This window comes from Denticeps clupeoides, chromosome 3 (genome assembly GCF_900700375.1).
Source record: "Denticeps clupeoides chromosome 3, fDenClu1.1, whole genome shotgun sequence".
NCBI classification, from domain to species: Eukaryota; Metazoa; Chordata; class Actinopteri; order Clupeiformes; family Denticipitidae; genus Denticeps; species Denticeps clupeoides.
This window is the reverse complement of record NC_041709.1, coordinates 12,371,200-12,396,339: the sequence shown is the minus strand read 5'-3', so window position 1 is coordinate 12,396,339 and position 25,140 is coordinate 12,371,200. Positions and strand designations below refer to the sequence as shown.

Sequence of the window (25,140 nt, the reverse complement as noted above, 5' to 3'; positions counted from 1 at the left end):
TCTTCTTTCCAGATTGTATTTCTCTGGAACATTATTAATGTTATGGTGGTTACGTTTAGGCATCGGTGTGGGGTTAGTACCAGGATCAATATAGGCACAACAATCAGATCAATGAATTCATGCCTCTAGGAACACTTTTTTTTTCTGCTCAGGCATGCAGAGAACAGACAGCTAGCAGAATATAGAATCACATAAACCGTCCCTGTAATACTAGTGCTAAAAATGAGTTGATGGGTATAGTAAATGTTGAGGGTGGAGAGGCAGGGTTATATATGACCTTTCATAGCAGTAATATGCAGGCAGTGTAATAGGGTATTTTTGGACTTTTGAGTTGGATATTTGCACAAGATGACACCTAACACTGCACTGCATTACACAAGAAATATTTTTAACCATAGGTAATTTGGTATAATAAGAAACCTAGGTTGAATCTAAGATTTGGGGCATTTAATACATAAATATTACTTTATTACATTATTACTTCTTGATATATAAACTGTTTTCATGTAAAATTTCCAAAATTATATACAGAATATTCTAAAGTCATACAATGTAGTGATTACTAAAAACACTGCAACAAAAAAGCATCATAAGGATGTTGAGATTGTATCCTGCTCAAGAAATTTTACACAGCAGGAAGCTGTTTCTTCCATGGACTTGGACAACCCCGCCAGATTACCAGCTATGTATGGAAGCACACCAGATGTTACTTGGTTGTAGTAGGACACCTGCAAAAGAGAGTTTTACTTGACACTTGAAATTTATTTTCAAAATGGATTTTTTTGAGCGATTAGGATATGGTACCTGGCAGGTGGAGATGGACAGTCGATGGATAAGAAATCCTGCACATTTGGCCTCGCTGCGTATGTAGTTTTCATCAGGGGGCAAACAATCCACTGTGACTGATCGAAGTGCGATTACATATGGATCACTGCAGGGCACATAGTTTTTCTTAAATAATATTTTTTAAATAATGTCTGATCACTACAGCATCAGATGATAAGGTTCATTGGTTCATACACGCTATTGTGTTTTAACTAGTCAGTCTAACCTGACACAGCATGAACTTTATTCTAATATTCTAATTCAAGAACACATTAAATGCAAATGACCATGTATTATAGTGCTGTAATGCTGCAAACAGAGAGTGTATGTTATCATGATTTTATTTCAAATATACTTTCAATAATTATCATGAGACACAGCTTTGCCACTGGGTGTCACTATATACCTTTATACTAAAATACTGCAAAGGTGTTGGTTATGTAGTGTACAATGCAGAAAAGAGGGGAAAAAAACTCCCCCATAACCTTGATATATATATGATGCACAATATATATGATCTGAAGTCAATATCGAGTTGAACATGCAACCTAATTTAACCTCGATCAAGTGTACCAGCTATATGAAATAGTGAAATTGACTCTATTCGGAGAACATACCCATCTTTGCACGGTTGTCTTTTTGACAACAGGAACACAAAATCACGACTTTTGCTTCCATTGACAGGACCGCATTTAATGTGGTACACAGTCTCTTCTTCATCAGCCCGCTCAACTTCCTCACAGCTCCTTTTACAGGCAAACGGACAGAAAAATAACATATTTGAATTAAATGATGCTTAAATTATTACATAATTGTCAGATTAGCTAAATATAACACTGCAGCAACACAAATGTATGCTCTGTATAGATCGATATGCTTAGCATACAGGTAGTTTGTGTCCCACTGGGGCCGCAGTTTCAGGTCAGACAGCAAGGAGAAGGCGTGAAATGCAGGGGTGTCAACCACCATCTCCACCTTAATGCTGAGCAAATGCAGCTCTTCCAGCACAAAGACGCGGATCTGAAGACAACATAACGTCCTCGAGTTAGAGCCACAGACAGGGGGAACCATTGTGCAAAAGAAAAGATGGTTCTGTATCATTGAAAGTGCAATTAGGTGCAATTCCTTAGCTGCCTCAAGGTTTAAATTCAAGCTAAAAGCTGTAGCAGCCAGCGGTCTTGTGTCCTCATGATAAATGTCTTTACCTTATTATTTTTACTGCTAACTTCCCAGCCCTGTTTTTCAGCGAGAACAGTCAACGCTGCTACGTTGTTATAGCCCAGGAACACCTGAATGACGCAAAATAATGAACACAGTGTATAAACATGGTAATTTGTTTACAGTGCTAATAATGATAATATCGGTAAAAATTAATCTGCAGTACCTGGTTCCGTTTATCCCAAGGAACTGAAATTGGCCCCTCATCTCTAGAGTATAAAATATGTTTTCTAGAAAGACCAGATCATATTTTTATCTATGGATATGAGTAAATAATTTCAATTGTATAATTCGGTAATATTTAATGCATGCATTAAAACAGATGTAAAATATTTTGATACCTAGCCATGCGAATTCTCTTTCTTACCATGGCAGCAATATATCTTCTCTCCCCGTCCTTTTTTATAGGGCAAAGACAATTTTAAGTTCCATAATAAGCTACATTTTTTGTCAATCATATATGATTAAAGGAAGAAGAGTAAGCAATACATGGCTTACTTGTGTGGTAGAAAACACCTCTGGGAAGGGGAGAAATTGGCCATCCTGATTGGTCCTTTGGTAGAGGAAGAAGGCACTGTTTATGTGTCTGGGGTTGCCCTGGTTCCATTCCTCGCAGTTGTAGGCCTCAACCCGCACCCCCACCTCCACACTGACGTGGGAACCCAGTTGTTGGAAACGGCACCACAGCTTTTAAACCATTTCAAAATGAACACCCTTAACTTTGAAGATCACAACAACGTACCTGCTGTGAAAAGAATTGTTGACCATCGCCTTGAAGACCAGCCTATCCCCTACACTGGAAGGGCCTCTGAACTGGAACATGTCAACTTCTTTAAGAGTGGGGTATGTTCCACACAGACGGCTGCCACATGTCAAATGACAACATTACATTCAATTTCAATCATTTGAACTCATCTCACCAATTGTAATTTGTTGCTTCTAACCTTGTTTCGTGTTGTTGTTGTGCATCCAAATCAATATCTGTAACTGTTATTATGTACAGTAAACAAAATATTATTTAAACATCTGCTGATTTTGTAAGTTTGGCCACAAACAAACGATCCACCTATAATGTCAATGGTAGGTTTATTTAAAAACTGAGAGACAGAACACTAACAAAAAATTCCAGAAAAATGCATTTCAAAATAGATGACAACTATTGTTGACAACCATGGAGGTGGCACAAGATTTGCAAATTTTATCCCACTCCTCTTTGCAGCTCCTCTCCAAGTCATCAATGTTTTGTTGCTGTTGTTTGGCAACTCGAACCTTCAGCTTCCTCCACAGATTTTCAATGGGATTATGGTCTGGACACTGACTAGACCACTCCAAGACCTTAATATGCTTTTTCTTGAGCCAAGCCTTTGTTGCCTTAGCTTTTGTTGCCTTAGTTTTGGATCATTGTCATGCTGGAATACCCATCCACGTTCTCACCCAAGATTTGACGGTACATGGCCCCATCCATCCTCACTTTATTGCGATGTAGTTGTCCTGTCCCCTTGGCAGAAAAAAGCCTCAAAGCATGATGTTTCCACCTCCATGTCTGACAGTGGGGATGGTATTCTTGGAGTCATAGGCAGCATTCCTCCTCCAAACACAATGAGTTGAGTTGATGCCAAATAGCTCGATTTTGGTCTCATCTGACCACAACAGCATAGCCCGGTCCTCCTCAGAATCATTTCGATTTTCAGTTGCAAACCTGTACATGTGCTTTCTTGAGCAGATGGAGCACTGTTTCAGTCCTTCATGGCGTAGTGTGTTACCAACTGTTTGTTTGGTGACTATGGTCTCAGCTCCTGAGTTGTTCTGGGCTGCTTCCACATGGTTCCCATTATCATTGAAACTCCAGGTGAGATCTTGTGTGGAGCACCAGACCAGGGGAGATTAACAGTTAGAACAATTTCACCAACTGTTGTCACCTTCTCACCCAACTGCTTGGTAATGGTTCTGTAGCCCGTTCCAGCCTTGTATACAGTCTTGTCCCTGGCATCCTTGGAAAGCTCTTTGATGTTGGCCGTGGTGCAGAGTTTGGAATATGGATGGATTGATTCTTTCTATGGACAGTGTCTTTTAAAAATGTAATGAGTTGAGAAGCTCCCAATATCAGCTCCTTAAATGTATAAAATACAACTGGGAGCCAGAAATCTTGGTGGTTGATAGGGGATCAAATACTTATTTCATTAGATAAAATAAACCGACCATTGAAATTATAGACTGATCATTTCTTTGTTACTAGATAAGCTTACAAAATTGTAAGGGGTTCCCTGGCTTTATGTATATGGTATAAATTTGAAACTGGGCCTCTATGTATCATGGGAATGTACATGTAATTTTATAAAAAAACATCATGTATATGTGATTCAAAATCCTGTTAAATACATAACTAGCATTATTAATTAATAACACATGTATATTGCATATATACTGCATTGACAGAAATGCTAAATCTGGCACCTTGCAGCCACTGTTGCGGCATTCTCCATCCAGGCCATAATCTGTCCTCCGAATGTGTTACCATGGTGATTGGCATGTGGTGGGAGTACTAGCTCAATGCTCTCTACTCGGGTGCACTCTGTCGAGATCTTCAGAGTTGTGTCTTTTCTGCTCCACACAGCTGAAAACAAAAGAAGCTTTTTATTTAGTTTTACTGCAGTATTTACTGTGGAAATATAGAGGCTATTTCATAAATATGTATTCACAGACAGCATCACATTACCAAGACACAGGCTGCCTCTTAAAATCATAAATCTGTTGCCTATTAAGATTTTTAAAAATATATATATATTTTCCTATATTCATTCAGCAGATGCGCCAATGCAGAATGACGTCCAGCAAATCAGGTTCAGACTCAACATGGGCGTTAGGGCACAATATGATTTTAAACATTATGGATAGTAATTAAGGCTTTGAATGTTAGCTGATGTCCATTTCTATTTTGGGCTATTACTTATTTAAAAGATTTTTCTAGAATTAGGGCTGTCAAAATGAATTCGTTAATCACTGTGTTAAATTAATTAACGCAATGAACACTTTTGTGTTTTGTTTGCTTCCTGTTTTGTGTCTTAGTTATGATATGAATTTGAAATTCATCTTAGCTGAGTTTTGGGGCCATTTCAGATGACGCATGTTTTCATGTGCATTTACATTTTTTGGCATGGCAAATAGCATCGCGGCCTCACACCTGCGAATTCTTGCGTTCTCTCCCAGTGTTGCCGTGGGTTTCCTCCATATTCTCTGGTTCCCCCGCCATCCAAAGGCATGCATACTAGGTGAATTAGTGACTCCGTAGTGGTGAGTAATTTTATATATACATGTAAAAGGTGCTACTTTTGTGTCGTGTTTTACTTTGTGACTTTGTGAGCTTGTTATTAGATGCCGCTCATGTCAGAGAATGTTCTACCACTCCCTGAAGCAGCAGGGTCACCTCGCAAAACGGGGGCGCCCTTACTTCCCTGTCAGGGCAGCATGGGATCACACACTGCGCAACTGCCCATGTTGCCCATAGCAAAAACCACCACTGGTAGTGGGATGAAAGTAATGATTAAATAATCACTACAAGGGTTAATTTAATGGTTATGTGCCCTAATGCAAAGTCAGTAGTGTTTGTCTAGTTGTGTTTGGTTAGGCTAATTTTTCTTGCTCCTCATCCTCTTTTGTCCCGCCCCTGCCCCAAGTAAGGAGTAGAACAGTTTAATGCCATGTGGGATGTTTTTAATATCTGTTGGTTCTGGATTTTGGGAGAACAGGCTACTCAGGTTGTTTATGACAGTGTGCAGTGTGTTTATGATCATGCCTGAGATTGTCCATAATGTGTGTACGTGTGCCTCACAGTTATAATAGTTTTGGATTTTTCATTAGTTTTATTTTTTTTTCGTTTAAATTTTTTTTTTCAAATTGAGTTTGTTTTAATTAGTTTTTAGAGGCAGATTTACTAGTTTTTATTAGTTTTCATGTTTTGAAATTGCTTAGTTTTAGTTTAGTTTTTATTAGTTACAGTGTTAGTTTTAGTTTTTTTTTTTGTAAATTAGGATATTTGTCAGGTGCATGAATCAAAATCACCAGAATAGCCTTATCCATCTTAGCTCCAATGAGGTTATTGACTCTTGCAGCTCCGGGTGTTTTGAATTTTGGTTAGAGTGAAGTGGTGAACTTGTTGAAGGTAATCGAGTCACACAGTCGTGTAGACATTCCAGTCTTAATAAACATATTTACCAAAGCTTCTTCTCGTTTGTGGTGTTCCTGCGTATTTACTAGCTAGCAGCTATTTGGCCGGCGGTGGAAGCAGTCCATTATGGATGCTGTCGTATCACGTTCCTTTCCCATGTTACCTGGCCTGGCTACTGTACTTTCAGAATCGTGGGGTTTTACCCCTTGAGAAGTATTCCACATGTTGTATCACCTGCTTCTACAACAAGGCACTTACTTCACGCTTACATCACGCTAGCCGGCGTCACAGACAGACAATGGACACGTGACATCACAGACTACGTGTTACCATAATGGTCAAAAACCTGGCTTAAAACCGGCAGCGTGAAGTAAATAGATTTTAATTCAACCCAAATGGCTTATTACAAAGATGAAAACGAAGGACGTTTTTGCTATAATATTAGTTCGTTTAAGTTTGTTTTGTATACACACAAAACAGTATCAGTTAGTTTTCGTTTTTTTTTTTTAACTCTCGTTGTTATTTTTGTTTCAGTTAACGAAAATGCTTTTTCAATTCTAGTTTGTTTTTTCGTTCGTTTTCGTTAACTATAATAACCTTGGTGTGCATGCCCTGCAGTGGGCTGTGGCTGGATGGGCGACCTTGATTAGGAGTTAGTGGTAATGGAAATTGGGTGAGAGATTTACATTACATTTTCAAATGGAGAAACAGTGCAGCTGAGATCAAACACGGAGGATTGCAGTGTGTCCATTATGCACCTGTCTCTGCACAGAGAAATCAGATGCGACCAGATGAAAATATTTCACACAGACAGTGATTTGCGTTTTTGAGCTTCAGAGTTAATACTGATGTATGTATTGCAAAATGTGCAATTAATATGTTTTTTTCTCTCAACAATCTAGCCTCAAAAGGCAGAGCTTTTGGGAAATGATTATTGTTTGAGTCAACAAAGTGGTAGTAACAGGGAACCTTTCAGCTTATTAGAAATGCAACGGTGTTATGCATAACAGTAAACATAAACAGAGAAAATCGATAGAGGAGCTTGTTAAAAAAGTATTTCAGATGAGTCTAACACACGCACATGCACACACACTGCACAATTATTTTTTTTTTATTTGTCTAGCACTTAACAATTCCCTAGCATGTTCTTTCCTGACAAGTTAGACCTTAACAGGGCTCTTAGTTTTGCAACTCAAAATCTATAGAAACTGAGTGAGAATTGCTGGTGTCTTCCTCTTGTAAGTCGCTTTGGAAAAAAGCGTCTGCTAAGTAAAGGAAAGTAAAGTAAAGTAAAGCTTGTTTTTTCACATTTATCATTTATTTACTATGTTAGAGATATTGATTGACATTTTTACAGCTTCCTGTAAAACCAATTGAAACAATGTTGTTGCCCAACACTGACACCAAATTAAATACAGTCATTATTAGTACACGTGGAACAATTGTTGGCTAACCTAGTTGGTTGCTAGTCTGTTCACTAAAATATGAAACAGGTTGTCAATGCTTATTTGGGATTAAAAACAATCTATTTAACGTAGCCCTAAATTTATGAAAAGTGCCATTTTTTCTCTTTTCAAGGTCTACAGGGAACCAGACCAAGTGCACTTGGTAGTAAACATAACAACTTCAATGAGTTTGTGTTTTCATCGTTGTAAGTTGGGTGGACATTTAATTATAAAATGGAAACTGACTCCACAGGGTAGTAAATTTACTTCAAGCTAATGACAACAAGACCTGCTGGTCACCAGAGTTCTGGCTTACCCAGCTCTGTGTGAATGTTTTTCCTTCTGTCCTCTCGCTGACAGTGACATTCTTTCTATTGGAAAGAGCTGACTTACAGGAATGATGACTTTTCATACATGGCTGGTGCACTGTTTCAGGCTAGTCAGGGCTATTCAATATTTTGACAGTTCTAACAAGTTAATAGACATGTTTACATTTAGTCGCCTATTTAATCAAGGTGGCCACCATGTCCATGTTATGAATGACACTCTTCGACAGGATGAACAGGATTGGTAAACTAGCATTTCAGTTAGGTAAACTAGGATCTGGATTTTACTTCAGTGCAGCATTCTTGCTCCATGCTGATGGGTCATTGTTACTAATGTTAATTTAAAACAGCTTGGTCAAAGTAACTGACTTGTCAAGTAACTTGACTACCAGTCAAGTCATAAGACGATCTGAACTAGTCTGGCAAGCAAAGAATCTTGCTTTAAGAAAGTCGCTCAGTGTCCCCCTGACATGAGTTTTGTGGCCCCTCTACCTATAATCTATAAGGACACTCTGACCCAAGCCCCATTTGTTAACCTGAAATTATAAATATGAACTGACCATCATCTTTTAGGGCATGGTAGTCCAGCATGAGGTTGTTGAAGGCCTCTTGGTTGTAGAGCCGGAGCCTGCGCCTTTCTGATGCCAGGGAGTATTCGAGATGCCACTCTACAGAGTTCTGGAAGTCAACAGGTCTCAGGATGACCTGCAGCAGACATACAGCCCGCAGCAACAAAAGTGTCATTGAATGGCATCAGTAACAATTACATAATCATTGTCTCACATGCCAAAGAGCTAAAATGCAAAAGGTCGAGCCGCTCTATGCCAACACACTGCCACATTTAGTGGTTGAAGGCAAAAGTTGTAAAAGGTTAAATGTGCTTCAATTTGAAGATTGTGAGCAGACTGATAACGTACTTTGTTTGTGCCCACTGGCTTTCCAACAAATGTAGAGAAGGCCATGCAGACTCTCTTCTGAACTCCACTCAATATGTCTTGCACAGAGACGTGGATTCCCACCTGAAGCCACATGTGCATGAAAGCACAAACATAAATTGCTCTCATCTGTTTTTGGAACTTTTGGACTCTTATTGTAGAGAGAATGGTAATGTACCTCCATGCTGGTGTTAAAAGCTCTGTTTACTCTCGCTCTGATGTTGATGACCTGTCCCACCCTGTGGCAAAGATGTCACTCTCACGTGAAAAAAGTCAAAGGAATTCATCAACGGGCTATCTCAGGATGAAAGACAAAGATGGTCTTTAAAAATGTTTACCTTACAGTCTCCTCAAACTGTACATCATCCATTGAGGCTGTTACGCATGGTATCCCAGCATGCCTTTCAGCTGAGATGAAAAGTTGCAATAACTTACACGGATAGGAAAATCATTTAAAAATGCCCCGCTATAGTTTTGGACACATTATTTGAAAAGAACACTTTTATGAACATTGGTGTTTATGAATCATTTTCTCTCTTAACACTTTTCCCCTCCCTCCTATTCCCTGCATACAAACATACACACCCACTCGCACACAGAGAGACTCTTTTCCGCTGCTCAGCGCCTGTTTGTCAACAGCCATCTTTCTCGCTCTTATCTATATTTAATCTCTGTAAGAGCAAGAGCCCTTGACAGCAGGTGGGACTTCCACAGTCTGAAAGGACGCGTGTAAATCATTTATGCTGTTTTTTATGGCTGAGCACCGATCCACCTCCCTTCAGGCAGAAAGCCTGGTAAGTGTGGTGTCGAGGTCCACGTGGTGGCGCGTGGTGGTGGAAGAAGGTGAAAGGTGCTTTCACTTGTGATACCCCGCTTGTACAAAGTCCCCTGACAAGGGCTTGTGTACAGGAAAAGCCTTTACAGCATTCAATGTCTGAAGCCATCGTAAGTGTGACATAAGACAGCCATGGTTGCTTTTGGAACAACAGCATATTTTATTCTGTTACCTGCCAGAGTTGGCTCTGAGACCCGTGACATGAGGGGACGTGTGCAAAGCTGTGGTGGTCTTCTATTCATAGCCTTGGCAACATATGAAATCAAAGGACTGAGTGCATAGCAGTCTGTACTCAGGTTATAGCTGTCAAATAATTTGCTTAATGCACAGCCAAACTTCATCCACACAGTTTATTGATACTATATTGGTGGACTGGGGCTTATGTGAATGCACAAAAAAAGTACAGTGGTCATCATCCTTAAAGAGTTCCGCTGCTCACCAGGCTCAGAATAACTCACCTGCCAGACAAGCGGTAGTGTCCATCCACTTTAGAAGCTGTCCAGCTCCCAGCCCTCCCTGATGATTAGCATGGCATGGCAGGATAGACTGGCACATCTGCACCTCGGCAAGGCTGCGTCCGCACTTGGTCTCTGCAGGTCCATTCATCATCGTGCCACCCTGGTACATCCGATCCATTCCAGTTTCCATCTAGAAGCTGGAATTTGGAAGCCTGGTTTCCTCCTTTCTGTACTGAATGTGGCTGTAACCAGTTAAGTGTGGCAAACAGACTATGTCCTGCTCTTATCTACACCGCCTGGCCACTGACCACTGAGTTACAAGTTGCCCTGTCGAGACGACCTCAGCTCAAACCAGGATAGAAACCGGAACCATGCGATATAACCTCGTCCGTGGCTGAAAGCTGGGCACAAGCCAAAAAAGAAAGCGGAGGAACAGAGGAAGGTGAGCTAAACCTCTGCTCGACATATAACCTCGTTTCATTTGCTTTTACAGCTTGTTGCCCTTATCAGTGTGTTAAATGGCTGTAAAATACACAGTCAGCGGCCACATCAAACATCAGCAAAACATTTTTAAAACACAAGTTAAGAGAACTGAAATGATGGTGAACAGTGGTGAAGTGTAGATTTATGCAAAGTGCACACTGAAGATTTTTTGTAATTTGCACAAAAATTACTACTTGGGCAGGGATTATTGGGTAGAAGGTAAACTGTAAATCAAAGGGAATGGCTGGCTTTATATGGATTGAGACCAGGACGGGAAAATTTAAAAAGTCTCATATACTACTAAAGCTTAACTGACAGTTACCAGAACTTAAAATATTAATCATCATTTTTGTCCTAATTTTTGTAAATTTACTGTTCTCGAGGGCAAGCAATCAACAAATGTTGAACATTCATCCATACAAATAGCGCTAAATTTAAAGTGATTTAAATTATCAATCCAGTATCATTTAAATAAATCACCATCTGTCCATCCATCTTCCGAACTTCAGGGATGCTGGCAGCCATATTAATATTTAATAATTAAAAAATCAGCCCTTAAAGCTTGGTGATTTGGGGCAGTGGTTGGTGACTTGGGGGCAGCAGGTAAGAAAGCAAAGCGGTTTCAAGGTGCCACTGAAGTGCCACTTGAGCAAAGTTTCGTCCAGACACACTGCTCACCATGCGCCTTCCATGGCTGCCTGCTGCTCACCAAGGGTGATGGGTTAAATGCAGGGGACACATTTTATTGTGTCACCGTGTGCTGTGTATCACAATCAGTTAATTTTCACTTTCATTTAGTGATATTGAGCAAATATTGCAACAATTACTAGTAACTATATGCAAATTCACACACACACACACACACACACACACACACACACACATACACAATAAAAACACTTTCTTAAACAGGGATGAGAAGCTTTATATCAGCACATTATATTCAAAACTTCCCAGTGTATTTACAAAAGTCAACACAAGGTAGAAAATAAACACTTCACAAATTAAAATGAGCCATCAAACAATTCAATTATTTCAATGAAAAAAGGAGACAAAGTTTACATTTACGAAATATTCCCTCAACATCAGGCAAAATTTAGGGATAAAACTAAACAAACAAACAAAAAAAAAGACATTCTTGCATATAACACTAAAAAATTCATTGTTTTGTACAGTGTAAATTTTAAATAATTCACAGAAACACAGAAGACTTACAGTCCAAGCTATAAATTGACACTATGCTGTGTACAAATTAATATAATAATAATAATAATAATAATAATAATAATGCTTTTAAGATGAGCAACAAAACAGTTTAACCATATTTTAATAGAAAAAAAATCACAGTATTTCCGGGTGACCAAACAAAAAAAGAGAAATGTAAGTGATTTACAGAAGAGCTACTGAACTGCCATTCTTTTACCATCTCCCACTTCCCACCACTCATCATCCATTGTCTTTCTTTCCTGGCATCTCCTAATGCATTTGCTTGTAAACATTTCAGCCAAGACACCATTGAAAGTTAGGAAATCAATTATTTTGAGTACAATAAATTTTATATAAATATTTTCTTATATTTGACCAATATACTCATAATTTTCTCAAGGCTTTCAAATACATACAAATCCAATTTGTGGTACCTCTCAGGTGAGATAAAAAAAAAAAAGACAACATACACTTGTTCCCATAAGAAAACATGATTCGGCACAGTTATATACATTGATAAAGGTGAAAAGCTGGTGACTGTTTAGTACAATCTGTATAATGATCTTTAATCTCATGACAATAAATCAGAAGTGATAAATGTCATATCACTGCAGTATATCAGATTGGCAATTGGCCTTGTTACCCCTATTTAGTTGTTATGGAAATTTTATTGTCTTTGACGCATGAACTTCAACCTTATTTTCTTATATTCCTCTGCATTCCGTTTTATTTTATAAAGAAATATACACAGGAAGTTTCAGGAACAAACCTAAAGAAAACATTAAGATTGGTTGACTTACTTGAATATGAAAAAAAGACATACAATTGGGCTCCCACCTCAGTTTTGTGTTTACCTTTCTGGCATGTATAAGGATCAAGTAATATGTTTCCATTTGTATACACATGCACATGTAACTTTTGATTGTACACCCACATATATACACAAAGATATAAATATAAACCTTGTTGACTTGTACTGTTTTTCATCCGTTTGATTCGTAGAATTCTTATTTCAGTCCCACAATGGCTGAAGAGGTGAAATGACATTAAAAAACAGCGAGAAAAGGAAAGGCTTGGACCTACTATCTTCCAAATGTAGAAGAGGGCTGGCTACAGCGCGCTTGCACATGTTCCTTGTCTCATTGTAGACTCCACAAGACCTCATAGACTACCATTCACACACTCATGGTCATGTTCGGAGAATACTACAGTGTTTAAAAGTGGGGAGAAAAGACAATGCTTGATTAGTACTAAGGACCCAGAGTAGGACACATAAGAACAGAAAAAAAGAAGAATATCTAATCTCAATAAATAAGAAGGAAGTACAAATTATCCAGTTGGCAAGAGGAGGTGACATACACTTTCATTCTGAAACGGGTTGAGGAAGCTGCCTCCCATCTCCCCATCATCTCTGGGGGTACCAGGTTGGTTGCTCATGCTGAGGTTACCAGGGGAGTTCTGACAAGAGAGATATAAACCATTCATAATAATCATAATACTTAATATAATACTGAGTTCTACTGGGTGTAACCAACAAAATGCATCATTTATTCAGTCATGAGACTGCTGAACAGCATTACAAACATACTGATGTGTAATGCCTCAGATGATTACAACTAATACTACTTCATGACACAAACGTTACCTTAGGCATGCTGTCCATATCAGCTGAGCCTAAAAAACACAAGAGGAATTGGTGCTGTTTTTATATTCAGTCTCTTAAGCAATTGAATTAAGTAACAATCACTGAAGTTTACGTTTCATGCATTTTTGTACACTTGTAATGTCTCAAGCACTTGGTGCAATTGTAAAGGTCAATGAGATCTCAGCCAAACAAATGTGAGATGTTCTTCTTGTTGGATTGTGAAACTGGTTGTAACAACAGTAGCTATTTAATACCCCTGTTCCACTAGAGGGCACTTAGAAGTCCCTGTGAAATGCCCTGAAGAAAAAAACACAATAGACATGTGTATTTAACATTTAATGCATACTACTTCACAGCCTCATGGTGCAAATATAAAAGTGTTTGAGAGACATCTGAAATGCAGGTATTGCTGCTCTGTTTTCCATGTGGAACGGCAGAGGCTATGAGTTTATCTCGGGGCTCCATCCGAGGGGATGAGCAGGGTGTCAGTGTTTCCCTTAGGGACCTCACAGCTGTCCTACCTAGAGATCCATTCATGTGATGAGACTCCATGCCTGCCATGCCTCCCATGGGACCGTCCCCTCCGGGGCCCATAGCAAACTGAGACTACAACACGTGTGTGTACACAAAACAAAACACACAATCACAGACTTAGTAACATACTGCAGCACATATCTACGGTCTTGATATCTACGGGCACATTTAACTGGCTTAATATGAGTACATGCATAGTGTAATAGCAAAACAACACTTTCTAAACGTGTACATATGAACTGGCATTATGTGCATTAGGTTTGATGCAGGACAATAATTTTAAAAATAGTCTGGTCTGGTCCAGCTTTCACTCCATGTCTTTATTCCAGTATCTATTGTAACATTACTTTTAAATATTCTTAATGATTAATCAGTCCCTCAAGGAATTCACAATGTTGCAATTGCAATGATTAATGCAAATTCAGCCAATCAGCGCAAATTATTTGCTTTTTTGGACATTTGTCGAATCACCACAACTTTGCACTGTCCTCAGCACTTAGAGTATTAGTGGGTGTTGGTTCAGAGCAGTGTCCCAGAGCAGTATACCTAGGGGTCAGCCTTCAACGCTAAATCACAGTGGGGCCTCTGCCCAGCACTTAAGCATTTGTGTGCTAAGGGATTGGCCAAATCATTGAGACTGACCCACATGCCTTTGCCAAAAGCTGCATTAGCAAAATTTACAGGGCTGATGGTAGTGGAGAGATATCTATATATATATATACACTATATACTATATCTGCAGAACAACCTGATCTGATGATTTGTTTTAGTATACTATGCCCATAGAGGGATATTTGTATGCTGATTTATTTCTGTTCTGATTTCTTCCTAGTTATGTGTGATACACAAAAAGACACAATAAAATAAAATGATTACGTTCTGTCGGTTCCCTCCTGGAGGTACGGTATTTATCATGGTGTACATGTTTTCTCCAGAGTTTGTCGAGTCTGGGAATAAGAACAACAGTTAAGAGCGGTTCACAAGAGTCTAGTTGAAAAAACCGCAGTAGTGAAATGAAATTCTGCAATGTATTTAATCTTGAATAACTGCTAAAGAGCTAATGAGCCCCTGGGGGCCTCCTGTTCTCTACCTGCTGGGCTAGGCATTATGGGAGTGCCTGGGGGACCACCACCTCCAGGGGGACCCTGAAAAACATACAAACAAACAAACATTAAAATATGCCAATGAAACGTATTAAAGCAGATGTTACTTTCCCTCTGAATTGATGTAAATGAGTTATGCCATTCTCTATTACTATAGCTTTGTTGACTTCCATCCAAATCTCGAGGAACATTTACAGTGACACAAAAGAAGAGAACCTTCTAAAATATTTTTGCCTTTGTACACCCCTAGTCAGACTGCCTGGCAATATTATCTGAAAGTGTGTGCTAAGTATAACCAAGTAGTCTATGTTCACATCAAGGTATGTATGCTTCGTTTAATTATGGAAGAAATGGCAGCAGGATGGGAAGACAAGCCAGTGGAGCTTGTCCTCAAACTGAGCATCTGTGTACAACCGCTGTCAATATACAGAACTTAAACCATCTGTTGGCGGTAATTCATGGGACAGAGGCAGAAGTGGGACCTGAACAATAATAGGCCGGTGATTTTACTGTTGTGGCTTATCAGTGTAGTGACATAAAGTATTGCTCACCATGAGGTTTTCTCTATGCTCATGAGATGCTAAACCTTATTTGTGTTCACTGTATTGCCAAATAACATCAAATAACAGCACAAGTGCCATGCTGCTAGGCTTGTATAGTTCAGTGAATCTTGTTAATGTTTTTGCAGGACTAATGAAGCACCATTTGAATGATTGTTAGCATTTTGGCTGAAGTAGCGATGCAAACTGGCCTAATGTTTCACTCTGCTGCATTGTCACCATTCATGAGCAGCAGTTCTGGGTAGCATTGTTGTGGTCAGCATTCTGCATATCCTTCACATTCCCTCCCCCTCTATAGCACCTTCCCAAATCTAATAAGGTCTCCCCCTCTCTGCTGACTCTCCCTAGGTTTCCCAAGCAAACCTGCTTTACAGTAAACACAGTCAGCCATACTAGATCCCCATTACAACTAGTAAAAGCATAATTAACACACAACAAATGAAAATAATAAATGAATAACTTAATGAATGAGGTTATTGTGTGCTGTTAAATATGGTAGATTTGCAGTGTGACAAACGGCAATAATGTCTGTGCTTACATACATCAGCTTTTATAGAGGGCAGGGTGAACAGAGCAAGCAGAGCTGGTTAATAACTGGCAGGCCTCTATGGTGATGGCTTTCTCAGCATTTCTCTATGTCTGAATAAAGACTGATGTGTTACCTACCACATAGCTCCCAGGAGAGGCCGAGGAGTAGGGAATCTAAATGTCAGTGAAACGATGGAGTTGAAAAAAATGCAGAGAAAATGTCAGCAAAAATGTGGAGTTGTTAGGGAGCTTTATAGAAAGATATTTGTCTACATTTACTGACACATAAGGTGACTTACCGAGTTGGCATTGGGCGGATTTGGCCATGGTCTTCCTCCAGGACCCCTGCAGTGCCAAATATTGTTTGCATTTAAAGTATCTTTGTGCACACTGTAAACAGATGGCAATTATTTAGACTTACATGTTCATCCCAGACATTCCTGGACCACCTAAAGCATTGAGCGGGGGTCTCATCCCTCCGCCATAACCCTATAGCAAAAATACATATGGTGATTCCCACACACAAAGCTCTAAAACAGGAAATGCTGTTTCACAGGATCTGCTTGCCACCCACATACCTGTGGTCCCAGAGGCACCATCCCTCTGGGTGGAGTCATTCGCTGCATAGCGCCACCCATGTTTGGATGGCCTGGCCAGAAATGAAAACGTAAATAAAAAGTTCTTCTACTACTATTACTACTACTACCACTACAGTGCAGAGTACATATAAAAAAAAAACTGACCTTGTTGCCGTGTTGGGTCCATTCCACTGGGCAGTAATGGCTGATTACCAGGCACTCCACCAAGCGCCTGGACAAATACGAAAACCATAATAAAACCTCCACTGCCACTGGACAATTGCCAATGCATTTGATGGATCAATATTTGGAGCACAACTGCACTTGAAAAAATTTTAAATGCAGAAGGAAAAGAGAGGTTGCTGTACCTGATTAGGTATTCTGAGGGGAGGCCGGGGACCACCAGCGTAGCGTGGTGACATGAAAGGCTGAAAACAGACAGATGGCATTAAAAGTGCATAAAATGACCGTAAATAATAATGAATACTGTACTGATCTCATTGATCTCCTCGCACATCAGAACAGGTTATGCTAAATGGAAATTCAGGGCAATGGAAACAATGCTTCTTGTTAGTGCTCAATGGCAGAGCTATGGGTTGTAAGCCTTGATCAGTCATTGGAACTTTATAGGCACTATTTTCAAACTGGCGCTAAGTGAACTGAAGTGCTAAGTGTGGTCAACTGTGGAAGTGTAAGGTCAACTGCATCCTCAGGATTTGCATATATAAATAGATTAAACAATAGAGATCTGCTTATTAGTTATCTATATAATAAATGTGTTTATTAAACTTTACCTATCACCACAAATCCCCATCAAAAAATAGGTTCTTTCTGTTTTATTCTTTAATAAGAAAACAATGTTTACCTGTTACCTGTCAGGCCATTTCTGCATCAGAGTGTCTGCCTAGTCTGAATAAAGATCTCTTTGCATTTGAGACTTGTATACTTTTGCTTATCAAAACAAAAAACAAACAAAAAAACAGAAAAAATTGAAAATTGTGAAAAAGATCATTAGTTTTTCAAACTGGTAAACCTTCAGGTAAATCGTTCAACCTCAAACATCATATGACCATATACAGTCGGCCAAAGAAGTATTTGGCAGTTACCAATTGTTTTCCCACTTAAAAATATGAGAGAGGTTTGTAATTTTCATCATAGGTACACTTATGTTGTCCCACTTTAAGTGGGACAACTTGCATCATCATTAGCTGCCAATCTGCCCCACTGTAAATTAATCTACTTTCCAGCCTGAACATATTAGTGTGCTGTATTATAATTGTCTGAGATTATTTCAGTATAATTATAATAATAAGAGTCAACATTAAACCTAGAATTTATTTACTAGTTTATTTTGTAGATGCTTTATGAATGTGATGGACCCAACATGAGTAAACACTTCATTTTGTAAATAGAAACCAGACTTAACAGATGTAGGCTTATCAAGAATCTCTTCCAAAAGCTCAAGGTCACTGCAATAGAATAATACTAAAAAATACTAAGTATTCTACTGCTTCAGCTTGGAATGAGTGAGGCACATTGTGTTGTGGTGGTGGATTTGTACTCTGTTGGACTAAGGCACTGCAGCAGTAGAGTGAAGAGGAAGTTGCCAAACTGTAGTGGCATGATGCTAATGTACTGAAATTAATGTAGCACATTACACCTTCCTTCTCATCACTAACATGGTCTAAAAGCGAGGGTCTTGCATAATAAATGTTGGCAACTATAATCTTTTACACACAAAATATTGTAATGATTAATGCTTCTTTCAGAAAAATCAATTATTTTAAAAGTATGTTGACTTTTGAGGCTAGTTTGAATCCTCAAGCAAAAAAACAAGTAGGTATTTTACAATGTTCAATAACTGATGGCAACAGACAGACTATGATAACAAAAAAAAACATTCACATATTTTCATTTTCACTCACTTCACCTGAGATTAAGAAGCCACAGGCACTCAGACAGAGCACATTGCCCAAGAGCCATGGCACGGCCACTGATTAATTATGGGCCAAGATGAGCGAAACGAGTTTGTCTGCCTTAATAATTGATGAATGAGGTCACAGGACTTCAGAGGTGAGTGTTAAGGTGCCCTTACAACCAGTACGCCAAGCACACTATACATGTAGGATTCTGACGCTCTCACCACTCTTCTGCTCTCCTTCAGAGGAGAGAAAAGTACAACCAGGAGCAGGACCCAAACAGAACACTCATTTCATCACGTAAGAACCTTCTGCATTATTCATGGACTGAAACCATCTAAAAATATTGCACAGAGCATGCTCATTCATCACGGCAAAGGTTCCTGGTAAGAAAGATCAATGTATACCAAGTGACAACTTCTCTTTCTTGTTATACATTTAGCGTTTGTCCAACCATCTATCAGTCCGTATTTTGTGGCTGAATCACACTTTGTTGTTCGATGATGTTAGTCATGCTGGTAGATGTGTGATTCATTCAATATTGAGGGGATAAAATTATATATATATATATGTGTGTGTGTGTGTGTGTGTGTGTGTGTGTGTGTGTATATATATATATATATATATATATATATAAACAGTCCTCAAATAATCAAAATATCTGTTTTGTTTAACAAATATTTGAAAAGGTAAATGTAAGTCACTTTGTTGCTGCTATGAAATCTATGCTAACTCTACAGATTCATAAAATGGAATTTTATGAATCATTATCACTATCTGTCAGTGTAAAACACTCAAGCAATTGAAACAACACACAGCAAATGTAAGCCTATGCTGAGTACATTGGAATGTGAATTGCACTACCACTGCTGATTTGATTAAAAAGGCCACTAAAACATCCTTTAGGTTTGTAGGGTTCGTGCCATCTTTGCCCCGAACTGTCTCAGTGGCAGGTGGCGCACGATGTGGCAGGACCTCGGCTTCAAGTAAGTGGAGCTTGTTGGCTGAAGATCCATTAGTCCAGCGGAAGTATGGTATCTCACACTCAGCATGCCCCAGAGGGGACTCTCCCAGCATAATAATCATCAGCATGCATCTCTGTATGAGGCCAAACCTAACTGCATCCCAGAATTCCCTGTGTATAAATGGACTTATCAAATTACATTAAATCATCCTTATGAAATATTAAGAACTGACCACTCCCAATGCTTTCTCGTTATGTATGCTCTAAATGCAAAAAAGTTCCACAAAACTGACATAAGTAGCAACATTTTATAGCTGGAATATTGCTCTGGTGAAGACAATTCTGAAGAGATTCAGAAATTCTTTCGAGAACACACTAAATGATCTAAATGGTTGCTGACAAAAATAAATTAATTGGAAATTGATAAATAAAATCAGATATTGTGGTCTGTTCTAATCATCAAGGCATTTGGCCAGTGTATTTTGTTTATTAAATCTAATCATTAAGTAATGAAATCCTGCCATACTGGAAAAAAATAACTACATTTCAGACAAAAACAAAATAGCTGGAGACACTCTTCACTGGATCTACGTCTGAGTTCATGACGAAATTTCCCAGAAACTCAAAATAACGTCACGTCTCAGAGAAGCCAGCAAAGGGCAATGGTCTTGAAGTCCCTGCTAAACGCCTTCTCTTTTTGTACTACAGGGGGCACTGTTACACAAATCATCCCTGACTATCAGCCAGCAGCAACAATGGCTCCCAGCCCTAACATGAGACATCACAAAGAGACCTGCATCCAAAAAAAAAACCTACCAGAATTGACAGAATTCTTAACTCACCAAGAAAAACTTGGGAATAAGCAGTGCTGTTGAAATGTAGCATTTCACACTCGAGACGGTATGTCTTCTAGCACTTTCCTCTTCTCTTTGTGTGATATACCCCGGGGGCTTTGACGCTGTTGCTGAATAAGCATCTAGCCAGACACCAAGATGAACACTAATTGTCTAATTGAATAAACAAAGGCGTGCATTCAGTACATCGCTGTAAGCAGAAGACAAACCAAAAAGGTGAGTGTGAGAGAGTATTTTGTGAGGTTTCAGTTGGGTCAGTCAAATACGTAAATTCATGCCTGTTCTACAAAGAGTTTTGAGTGAAAAGAAGACCAGAAATTTCACTGGTCTTGCTCATGAATGACAAAATGTGCACAGGAAGTTGAGATTCTAGTTTTAGGGCTGCTTTTCATGGCAGAGGGGAGCCCAGTGGCCGAATATCGCCGTCACCAGGCAAGGTGAGGTGGAGATGATAATGCTTATTAAAGGAGTAGGCATGTTGAACTCGTGCTTAGGGGGTCTCTGTGTGAGATAAATAAGTGATATCAGGTCAGTGAACAAGCCGTGCTTAAAGCAGGAGCCCACGGCTTTGGGTGCAGCCGTGTGATTTCTCCCTCTGAATCTGAGGGCAGAACGCGGCGTCCCAGGTGACTCCACACTGAACCTGAGTGATATGACATGCTCTGGTGCGTTCTGAGAGGAGAGCAGAGGAGGGAGCGTGCACGCGCGCGCACGAGAGAGAGAGACAGGAAGCGGGAGGCGGAGAGACAGACAGGACAGAATGCAGATGCACTGGGCAGGAGAGAACTGCCTTAAATAATGCATCTGCAGCTTTTATGCTTTCACTCGCAGCATCATCTCTGCTCAACATGTCTCTTTGTTTATTCCATTCATGCATGGAACAGAAGCCACCCCTGCTGGCCCACATCATTCCATTGGAAAAAGAACAAAACTTGCATGTCAGGAACTAATAGGCATTTATTAAGAACACTGAGCACCTTTTCACCCTTTAGGCTTGCCAGGTTTGAATAACAGGAATGTCGCAACTGCAACTGAACTCGATGGGGAGCCAAAAAAGCTTCACTGAGCCACTTAATGGCAATGATCTGATCTTCTTAACTTATCAGCTTATCATAGGACCAATATAAACGATCCATGGGGGATTCCTGCATCCCCGCCATGAGATTTAGGGACCTTGCAGTCTGGTGGAATTCAGTTGTCTAATCTCTGCTGTGTTACAGCAACACATGCCGCAGCCTCTGCTGAAGGACACTGAAAGTGGGAGAGAGGCGGCAGCAGAAAGCTACATTTGCCTGGGTGTATACTAAAAATGTCAAAATTAGGTCAACTGAATTAAAACGAGATGAATTAAGATAAAAAATACCATGAATGACAACAGCAACAAAAAAGTGGTCCAGCTGCTCTACAAGAACTAATATATGGCTTGGAAGGCTAGAAGGCAGTGCTGGGCTGAAAAAAGAGCATGCCACACAGAGGACAAGTTGACAGATGACAATAAAGTGATGAGAGCATGCCACCCATCCCGGGGCTGCAGTTACAGAAGGAAAATACAGGCATGCTCCTGATGTCTGAGTGTTGCCTGATGGACCAAATTCTGTACTGGAGAGGAAAGCTCACCACAACTGAAAAATATCTAAATGCACACACACACACACACACACACACACATAGACAGACACGCAGACAAACCAAGACACCACTTGTGTTGTCACAACTGTGAACGAGGACACTTTTTCTATTTCACAGCACATTAAACCGTTCCAGCTAACACTCCTTAAGTGTCTCATTTGTTCTTCACTCCTCCATGTTCTCCAGCAGGTCCTGTATGTATGAGGTGTTGGGAGAATGAGGTGTGGGGGGCACCTCACTGGTCATCGCTCACCTCGCCACTCAGTGACAGGTGTGTTGTTTACAGGGGCAGCGCATTATTTTCATAATGCTCAGACACTTTCAAAAATGAGCTACCCACGTGGACCAGAGAGAGACGGGCTAAATCGCACTTTATAAGTTCCCAGGACTTCAAAGAAAATATTAATTTCCCAATCTGTCAGGAAATCCTCAGCACAACCGCGATGTAGAAAGGAGATGTCAGCGTCCTGAGCTGAGAACAATCAAGGGCCACACCTAGAATTCTTCAGAACTGGCCCACGCTCACCCTCCAGCACATACCAACCTCACACCAGCAGACAAGACGACAAGAAAGGGCGCGTCACCACCAAACACTGAATACACAACTTGCCTCATAATTTCTTTTTGCGGTGTCTCTTGACACATAGTTGAACCTCTGCCTGTGTTCGGGCTGTTTTGAGAGAACATCAGTGCTTGGATGGGTGGATGGACAGATGCCTTAAATGGATTGGGCGACATGAATGGATTATGTACAGACACAGGTTCAACATCTGAATCTGAGAATTTCTGATGGCATTTCCGCAATGAAATTATATTCAAACAATAAAACATTAACAGCTTTGTTTAAACAAATGGAGAAAATGGCCCTCATACAGGCAGTAGATCCCAAGGCTCCAACTTAACAATCAAATTCGCAAACCAGTTGTAACTAAATAAAGTAACTCTATTCTACTGTTTGACTGTTGTGGAGAAATGAGAGACAAATGCAGCATTGTGGCAGTCCTCAGTTACAGAACTATACGGAGCCCCGGAGGGGATATGGTTGAACATTAAGACTTATTTTTAAAAGTTACGTTTAATGTGAACAAAATACCCCATTCATCCCCATGTTTTATGTCAGCCGCACATTGTTTACACTATGTTATTTACTTCAAAGCTTGTAGAGGACAAGATGTATGAATTACTGAAGAGAAATCGACTGGACTCTATCAGTGCACTGAGAAAAAAATATGACTGGAAGGCCAGCTGAGCCTATAAGTTGGAGAAGAAGAGGCAGCAGTACATTTATCTTGTGTGCACAATTTAGATGAAGCATTAGTTTCAACCACATCCACAGCTCCACAGAACTACCTGACAGTGTTTTCTTTTTATATTTTGGATATATTTTTGGTATTCAGGAACACCTACCAAGAGTAATTAGTCACAGCAGTTAAATTGTTATCATATTATTTCTCCTCTTGGATGTTTTTTGCAAAATTGGTTGTGGGAATGGTGGGGTACTAACGCGCTACCTTCACCAGCCAGAGTAACCCCACTCTATTCACTTTCTGTAGATGGTACAAAAGAGGCGGGGGAGTGTCTCTCAAAACCTACTGTACTTATGTATCAATTCCGGTGTTATGGTGAGTGGAGAGTATCACTCCCTCAGGAGTAGTGCCATAGCAGAGACTTCCATGGATATGGATACAGCTCTAGTGTTTTACTCCCCTCATCTGTGTCTCAGCGCCCACTACAGATTATGACTTTATTGATAGGGACGTTAGATCATACCCATCCTTAAAACGGATGGTTGGATTGAATGTATAGATGGATGTATGGTTAAATTTATAATCCTGGACAGTTCAGACAGTTCAGGAGTGTGATTAGTCAGATTTCTTTAGGATTAGATGTACCACCTAGTCCTGACAAGAATTTGAATACAACCGTGTTGTGTGTCTCTGTAAGTGTGTGTGTGTGTGTGTGTGTGTACCTGGAAGAACCCTGGAGGAACTGGCCCCACTGGCATAGCCTCTCCTGGAGGCATGTTTCCAAGGACTGGACTTGGAGCTGCAGCAGCACTCTGGAGACAAAGACACACAAACACCTCCAGTCAACCAATTACCAAACTATAATGGTGTACACGCACACGCACACACACACGCACACACACACACACACACGCACACGCGCACACACACACACACACACACACACACACACACACACACATATATACATTTTCACTCGTAGAGGCCACCACCAACCACAATGAACTGACTTCCTCCACAAGTCAAACCATTCACTTACAGTATATACTTTTCTACTGTTTACTTCAACTTTATGAAAAAGAATGAAGAAAGCACATAAAGTGGGAGTCGGTCCAGGAGACATGAAATAACACAGGATTAGAGTGTCTGAGGTCTTCAAAGAGCCGCAGGCATCTCCAGCCCCCCCACAGTGTGCTAATGAGGGAACGGCCAGACTGTTGTGGGCTTCTGCACAGCCAGCGCAGCACAGAATAAAACAGGACACAATAACCACAGAGTCACAGTCTTTACATAAAGCAAAAAGCAAAAAAAACATGTAACTCATAGCATTTCAATTAGTGTCATTACATTTTTTAGAGTAATATTAAGTTTAGTGATGTGAATACCACTTAAAACATGATAGAGGACATAGGACATGGTGTCCAGTTTCAAATAACTACAACCTGACAGTACAGACTAGCCAGTTTAAACTGTGCTAACTCTGCATGGATCCCTTAGCTGACGGAACCCTCTGGAGACAGCCCCATGGTAAAAGTCACCAGGGGAAGAACGCGTAGCAGGTCCACATTTCCCAGATGGCCACCATAACACAATATTAATACTGCGGCAGCTTGTGCGAAGCCTGAGATTTTATCAGGTCTTAGCCACACATCCATGAAAGAGACTTAAATCTCAGTTGAGCAG

The 25,140-nt window shown here is 40.0% G+C and overlaps 2 protein-coding genes across 4 annotated transcripts in view; both read right to left on the bottom strand.

The window, feature by feature from the left end:
• Positions 1–50: 50 nt before the first annotated feature.
• On the bottom strand, positions 51–10,397 carry acot12 (acyl-CoA thioesterase 12). Its single transcript, XM_028974918.1, has 15 exons — positions 10,208–10,397; positions 9,253–9,322; positions 9,093–9,153; positions 8,897–8,998; positions 8,540–8,684; positions 4,498–4,657; positions 2,786–2,905; positions 2,542–2,692; positions 2,385–2,440; positions 2,210–2,273; positions 2,031–2,114; positions 1,712–1,845; positions 1,443–1,571; positions 805–931; positions 51–728 (listed from the first exon to the last, which is right to left on the bottom strand). Exons 1-15 carry the CDS (start codon positions 10,395–10,397, stop codon positions 588–590), a joined length of 1,734 nt encoding a protein of 577 aa, XP_028830751.1. The 3' UTR covers positions 51–587.
• A 1,199-nt stretch (positions 10,398–11,596) lies between these two features.
• Positions 11,597–25,140, bottom strand: part of ssbp2b (single stranded DNA binding protein 2b) — a 46,725-nt gene continuing 33,181 nt past the window's right edge. For all 3 annotated transcript variants that reach the window (XM_028971629.1, XM_028971628.1, XM_028971627.1), the window contains 13 exons: positions 24,180–24,269; positions 17,213–17,272; positions 17,010–17,076; positions 16,845–16,915; positions 16,688–16,755; positions 16,566–16,611; positions 16,405–16,440; positions 15,166–15,220; positions 14,952–15,022; positions 14,063–14,147; positions 13,542–13,570; positions 13,256–13,354; positions 11,597–13,101 (listed from right to left, as the gene is read on the bottom strand). In XM_028971629.1, the coding sequence (XP_028827462.1) occupies positions 13,072–13,101; positions 13,256–13,354; positions 13,542–13,570; positions 14,063–14,147; positions 14,952–15,022; positions 15,166–15,220; positions 16,405–16,440; positions 16,566–16,611; positions 16,688–16,755; positions 16,845–16,915; positions 17,010–17,076; positions 17,213–17,272; positions 24,180–24,269 (807 nt within the window). In that variant the 3' untranslated portion in view covers positions 11,597–13,071. The remainder of the gene's footprint in view (positions 13,102–13,255; positions 13,355–13,541; positions 13,571–14,062; positions 14,148–14,951; positions 15,023–15,165; positions 15,221–16,404; positions 16,441–16,565; positions 16,612–16,687; positions 16,756–16,844; positions 16,916–17,009; positions 17,077–17,212; positions 17,273–24,179; positions 24,270–25,140) is intronic.